Raw genomic sequence first — 7500 nt, forward strand, 5'->3', positions numbered from 1 at the left:
AATTAAGCATTTTGCCTGGTCTGCTAACGATCCTGCCAGCTCGCTGCCTTATTAATAATAATAATAATAATAGTAATAATAATAATAATAATGATAATAATAACAATCTTTACTATTATAGACACAAGGCCTAAAATTTGGTGGGGAAGGGTTAAGTCGATTACATCGTCCCGAGTACGCAACTGGTACTTAATTTATCGACCCCGAAAGGATGAAAGGCAAAGTCGACCCCGGCGGAATTTGAACTCAGAACGTAGCAACGGGCAAAATACTGCTAAGCATTTTGATCATCGTGCTAACGATTCTGCCAGCTTGCCAATAATAATAATAATAATAATAATAATAATAATAATAATAATAATAATAATAATAATAATCATAATGATGATGAGGATTTCAAATTTTGTTACAAGGGCAACAATGTTGGGAGAAGGGGTGAGTCGATTACATTGACCCCAGTGTTCAGCAGGTACTTATTTTATCGACCCCGAAAGGATGAATGGTAAAGTCGACCTCAGTGGAATTTGAACTAAGCATTTTTTGCCCGGCATGCTAATTAATGATTCTGCCAGTTCGCTGCCATAATTATAATAATAATAATAATAATAGATCTGAAAAACTCTGAGGACTGGATGCTAAGACTTGTCTTAAAACATGAAAGCAAGAAAGCATCTTACTCAGTAACAAAACAGGCAAAGGAATATCTAAGTGAATTCCAATTGCAACAAATTCAAGATTTAGACGAACTAGAAACACCTGAAGAAAAAGCTAAGCGCTTGAAAACCCATGCTAAAATTGCTGCCTTAGATATTATGACTGAAAAATGGCATGGAAAGCCTCTCAATGGCAAATACCCAAAGAGAGCGAATAATGCAGATATTGACAAAGCCCTTACCCATCAATGGCGAATGGCCTCTGGCTTGAAATCAGAAACAGAGGGGTTTATCATAGCAGCCCAAGATCAATGCCTACCTACAAAGAACTACCAGGCCAACATATTAAAGAACGGCAGCTCCCCATTATGTTGTATATACCAACAACAAAATGAGACCATCGATCATGTTGTCTCCATGTGCAGTCTGCTTGCGCCTACAGAGTATCTCAACAGGCATGATAGAGCTGCACAATATATTCACTGGGTAATATGCAAAAACCTGGACTTGCCCCATGATAAAAACTGGTGGGAACACAAACCACCCCCAGTACTTGAAAATGATCACATTGCACTCCTCTGGAACTTCACCATTCAAACTGACAGAAAGATAGACGCAAATAGGCCAGACATCATACTGAAAGACTTCAGACAAAAATCATGCCTCCTCATTGATATGACTGTCCCAATCGATATAAACGTATCTGTCAAGACCTACCAAAAACTGAGCAAATATAAAGACCTTGAAATAGAAATTAGCAAAATGTGGAATCTGAAGACAAAAACAATACCTATTGTCATAGGTGCCCTGGGAATGACAGCGAAACGGGCTGATTACTACCTAGCTCAGATACTAGGAAACCCCAAAATGGCAGAAGTTCAAAAGATAGTGCTCATGGGAACTGCCCATATCCTACGTAAAATACTGTCTTATGGTTTCCTAAACATTCACTAGAACAAAACTGTACAAATCCAAATATATGGTACCCTAGGCATAACACCTACATGAACTTCTAACTTGTTGTCTCTTGAGGTCTCTGGGTGAGACTTGGATCCAACTTGTACAAATGCAAAACAAAAGTCAAACATAAAATAATAATAATAATAATAATAATAATAATAATAATAATAATAATGATAATGATGATGATTTCAAATTTTGTCACAAGGGCAACAATCTTGGGGGAAGGGGTGAGTCGATTACATCGACCCCAGTATTCAGCTGGTACTTATTTTATCGACCCCGAAAGGATGAATGGCAAAGTCAACCTCGGCGGAATTTGAACTAAGCATTTTTTGCCTGGCATGCTAATTAATGATTCTGCCAGCTCGCTGCCATAATAACAATAATAATAATAATAATAATAATAATAATAATAATAATACAATTTTTCTGTATATATATAACATACAGAAAATTGCACTACTGGGCACTGCACACATCCTACGCAAAACACTTTCAATACAGTAAACATAAGAGCACCACAGCAAACCACAGCACATACCCAAGGCGCACAGAGCTGCGCTCGGTAGTGAAGTGAAAGCATGTTATAAAAATAAAACTCCTGAATAATCATCATCATCATCATCATCATCGTTTAACGTCCGCTTTCCATGCTAGCATGGGTTGGACGATTTGACTGAGGACTGGTGAAACCGGATGGCAACACCAGGCTCCAATCTGATTTGGCAATAATAATAACAATAATAATAATAATAATAATAATAATAATAATAATAAGCAATAAGAAGAGCCTGATATGATTTGTAATAAATAGAGATTGACTCTGTTTATTGAACTGAACGATATTTTTTCGACAGATTGTCCGTTTTCCTTGGATTCAAAATGTAAAACAAAAAGAACGCAGATACATCTCGTATCACCCTCTTCTTATTGCTTTTTCACCTTTGTGAAGAGTTATATCAATCTTCATTAAATAATAATAATAATAATAATAATAATAATAATAATAATAACAACAACAACAACAACAATAATAATAATAATAAAGGGGAAGGCAAAAATCCTCTGGGACTTTGATTTCCAGACAGACAAAGTGTTAGAGCACCAAAGGCCAGAGATAGTAACCTTTAAGAGGGACCAACAAGAGTGCCTAATGATCGACATAGCAGTGCCAGGAGATCAACATATCATCATGAAAGAAAGAGAAAAGGTTGATAAATACAGAGACCCTGGAATTGAGATCGCCAAGATGTGGTAATTTTGATAGTTGAACATAAAGGTTATCCCTATTTTAATCGGAGCATTGGGTTCAATACCACCCAATCTGGAAAAACATCTGAAAACCTTAGAGATACCCTACAATCTAGATGTATTGCAAAAGTCAGCGTTACTTGGAACTGCACGCATATTGCATAAAGTATTGTCTGCCTGAAGTAATTGTTGTGACTTGACAAACATTACAAACCCCCCAGGTAGACACAATTTCTTCAATCAACAACCTCATGATATTGTACACTATGTGACGTCCATAATAATAATAATAATAATTTCTATTATCACCATTACTTTCCTCATACCCCATAACTTTCCTACCTCGTCCCACAGTGGCTGGTATTTCACAATATTTTCCGTTTCCTTACATTTCACCCTCGAATCACCTGGTATTGCAACATGTATTATCTTTACTTTTTTTCCATCTTTATGGATGAGCACAATATCTGGCCGTCTCGCCTCTATGACTTGGTCGCACTGCATGTTAAAATCCCGGAGTATTTTGTAATGTTCATTTTCCATTACTCCCCCTGGCTTGTGTTCATACCATTGTTTGGCTCTCTCGAGGTTTGCTTTATCGCACAACAGCCAGTCGACATATCTGGCCACATCGTCATGTCTCCTTTTGTATTTGTGTTGTGCAAGCTTAGAGCACTCACTAACAATATGGCTTATGCTTTCTATAATAATAATAATAATAATAATAATAATAATTTCTATTATGGGAACAAGGCCTGAAATTTTGGTGGAAACAGGGACTAGTCGATTACACTGATCTCAGTATTCAAATGGTACTTTATTTTATTGACCTCGAAAGGATGATAGGCAAAGTCGACCTCAGCAGAATTTGAACTCAGGACGTGGCGGCACACAAATTACCGGGGCTGTGGAGTCGGAAACAATTAAGGGGTAACTGGAGTCGGAGTTGGTAAAACTATACTGACTCCGACTCACAATGTCTTTATTCTTTAATATAAACGAGTTCAAACATACAGGCCTACTCAAAGTACAAGCATATACTTTATGAGATATGTAGACCATAATTATTTGATTACATAAAGAGGAGTCAGAATCAGAGGTGCCAACAGTGGAGGGGTCAGAGTTTTTTGTTTTGATTCCACATAGGTGCAGGAGCGGCTGTGTGGTAAGTAGCTTGCTTACCAACGACATAGTTCTGGGTTCAGTCCCACTGCATGGCACCTTGGGCAAGTGTCTTTTATTAAAGCCTCGGGCCGACCAAAGCCATGTGAGTGGATTTGGTAGACGGAAACTGAAAGAAGCCCGTCGTATGTATGTATATACATATAGGTTATGAGGGACAGTGGTGTCAATTAGATCCAGAGGTTTCAGGTAATGCTGAGTAAGTGCTATGGAGAGACCACAGTTAAGCTCCAGGTTTGGTGGTTATGAAAATAAGGGATCCAACATAGGCCATATATATATATGCGTGTGTTTATGTTTGTGTGTCTGTGTTTGTCCCTCCAACATTGCTTGACAACCGTTTATGTCTCCGTAATTTAGCGGTTCAGCAAAAGAGACCGATATAGAATAAGTCCTGGGGTCGATTTGCTTGATGAAAGGTGGTGCTCCAGCATGGCCACAGTCAAATGACTGAAACAAGTAAAAGAGTAAGAGAGAGCTCCGTATAAAAATGAGTTGGGAAGAAGTGTCGCCACAAAACACATTGTCTGACATGCTAATGACTCTACCAGCTCACAATAATAATAATAATAATAATAATAATAATAATCCTTTCTACTATAGGCACAAGGCCTGTAATTTTGGGGGAGGGCTGGGTGGGTAGGTTAATCGAATTTTGCGGACCACAGGTTTGCCCAGGTTATTTATCATATCAACCCTGAAAGAATGAAAGGCAAAGTTGACCTCGGTGACACATGAACTTTGAACCTTAAAGCCGGGGGGGGGGGGGGTAGAATACCCATTAAGCATTTTCTCTGGCATGCTGATGATTCTGCTAAATCATTGCCCTAAGAATAATAATAATAATGATAATAACAATAACAACAACAACAACACTGACAAAAAATAAAGATTTCTTAAATTGGCACAAGATTTTAGATATGGGTAAAGGGTGGGGGGAAGGGGAACGGTCATCTATATCAAGCAACTCAATACTTGACCAGTACCTTATTTCACTGACCACTTCCAACCATCATCATCATCGTCATCGTCATCATTTAACGTCCGCTCTCCATGCTGGCATAGGTTTGATGGTTTGAGTGGCGCTGATGAGCCAGAGAGCTCTACCGAGTTCAAGTCTGACTTGGTATGGTTTCTACAGCTGGATGCTCTTCCTAACACCAACCACGCCAGGAGTGTAATGGATGTTTTTTTTTTTTGTCTTTTTTTACGTGCTGGTGGCACGGGTGCCATTTACATGACACCAGCAAACAACCACTAAAGAAAATAAAAATGATTAGGAGAGCTTTTGACGGCGAGATTTGAATTTGGAATCCACAAATAAATAGGACAAGAAATTTTGTCTGTCTGATACTGAAATGATTCTGTCTTATCAATCACTCTTGGTCATTTCTAACGCAGGTATGGAGCCTGGGGGGGGGGGGGGGAACAAAAAAGAAATTGTAGAGCTGGTGGTAGTGGTGATGGTGAGTGGAGGGATGAAGAAGAAGAAGAAAGAAGTAAAGTGTACAGTTGATGCTAAACTGGCCACCTCCGTCCCACTACTATTTCTTAACTGGTTCTTTAGCTTTATCAAATTGTCCCTCCCAGGGACAAAAAAAAACAAAAAAAAACGAAACAAAACAAAAAAATAAAATAAAATTATAAAACTGGGATTAGCCTCTGCGGGATATTTGTACACTCAGAACAAAGCCAGTATTTGACAAAAAAAAAACAAAAAAACCCCGCAAAGGTAGCAGCATTTCATTCACTGTTCTTCTAACAAATATGTCCAATCCTCCTCTATTAATAACAACAATAATAAAAAATAATAAATATTATTCAAAACAACTTTGCACAATGGAAAAGGGGGGATTGTACCATAGCCAATGACAGATATACAGTTATACAGTGGCATGGTTGATGGTTAGTTCAAATCCAAAATTCAGGGACCAAAAAAAAAATAAATAAATAAAATACAATTAAAAAAAAGGTGGGGGTGTAATAAATCAAAGAATTATGAATTCCTAAAAGAATCAAAGCTGGAACAGTTCGTTGTTTGTTTGCTCGGACTTCTGGAGGCTGGATTTTACTTGTTTTGTTCGTGAGCGGATCACTAGGACCGGAGAGGAGTTGTTGTCAAAACTGATGCTTTTGGGGAGCAGCTTGCCTGCAGATGTGTTCTGGGAGCAGCCCGTTTGTGACTGCGATGGAAGGGCTGTGTTGTTGTTGCTTGCAGTATTGTCGTCGCTGCTGTGACACTCATGCAACGGGGAATGCTTGGCTGTCCAACAGACATTCTGTAAACTGCAAGTAGAGAAGAAGAAAAGGATGTTATGATTGTGGAGGTGGAGGGATGAATGATTCTTAATTTGATTAATTAATTTTCTGAGAGCCTGAGCCAGGAGTGTAGCCAGCCCACTTATGCGTACCTTTCCTTCATTGGACACTAAACTCCGCTTGTGAAGACCTGCAATAATGTTTTCCTCTCAAACCCTCTTTTATGGGGCCAAAGAGATGATAGCCTGAAGGCGCTAAATCTGGTGAGTGTGGAGGTAGTGAAGAAGTGGCTCAAAGAACAGTCAACAGAATTTTACGGGGCAGGGATACATGCTCTCATTCGAAGGTGGAACATTGCTATTGAGAGAAACGGTGACTATGTTGAGAAGTAGGGATGTGATCCACAGAGGACCAGCTTCATTTTGATGTATGATACAGGTTCCTGTGTTGGTAATTATACCTGTCCTAAACAAAATGGCATTACTTTTTGACTCAGCCTTGTATATATATTGATAGATGGGTTTAAAGCCAGAGAGACGGAGAAAAAGGTACACATATAGATAGACACACAGATTCGCCATGATAGATCGCTAGCCCTTCCTAATGCCAACCACTCCAAGAGTGTAACGTTTGCTCTTTATGTGCCGCCAGAATGGGTGCCAGTTAGGTGACACAACCATCAGCCACAACTACGATTTCACTTAGCTTGATGTGTCTTCTCAAGGTCTGAAAATGAAATGAATAAATGCAATGGTCACAGGTGGAATGCCTTTGGTTACATACCCGCATGATCAGTACTGACCCAAAACTAAATGGCGACGACGACGACGACTACTACCACCACAGCAGTTCCCCAACAGTTCGTACGCCTACTCTTGTAAACTGTAGACACAAAACAACATCTCCCCGACCTCTTTCACTATCAGACTGCATTGTATAGAAGAAAGTGGGATGACCATCAAGTTCTATCTCGTTGACATGGTCTAGACTGGCAGACATACAATGGAAATACTTATCTTTGAATGCATACATACACACACACACATGCATATATGTAGAGATAGAGAGACAGATATATACAATCTATGCATATATAAACACGCACATACATATGTGCAGAAATATGTATAAATATATACATATAATGTATGCAAATATATATATATATATATATATATATATATATATATAT

At 38.6% G+C, this 7500-nt stretch overlaps 1 protein-coding gene across 3 annotated transcripts in view; it reads right to left on the reverse strand.

Annotated features, from left to right (window-relative positions):
• Positions 1-5776: 5776 nt before the first annotated feature.
• Positions 5777-7500, reverse strand: part of LOC106877698 (lysM and putative peptidoglycan-binding domain-containing protein 2) — a 58869-nt gene continuing 57145 nt past the window's right edge. For all 3 annotated transcript variants that reach the window (XM_052977630.2, XM_052977632.2, XM_052977631.2), the window contains exon 3: positions 5777-6335. In XM_052977630.2, coding sequence (XP_052833590.1) covers positions 6065-6335 — 271 coding nt within the window. In that variant the 3' untranslated portion in view covers positions 5777-6064. The remainder of the gene's footprint in view (positions 6336-7500) is intronic.

The sequence above is a fragment of the Octopus bimaculoides genome, chromosome 28 (genome assembly GCF_046866305.1).
Source record: "Octopus bimaculoides isolate indiv1 chromosome 28, ASM4686630v1, whole genome shotgun sequence".
Classification (NCBI taxonomy): domain Eukaryota; kingdom Metazoa; phylum Mollusca; class Cephalopoda; order Octopoda; family Octopodidae; genus Octopus; species Octopus bimaculoides.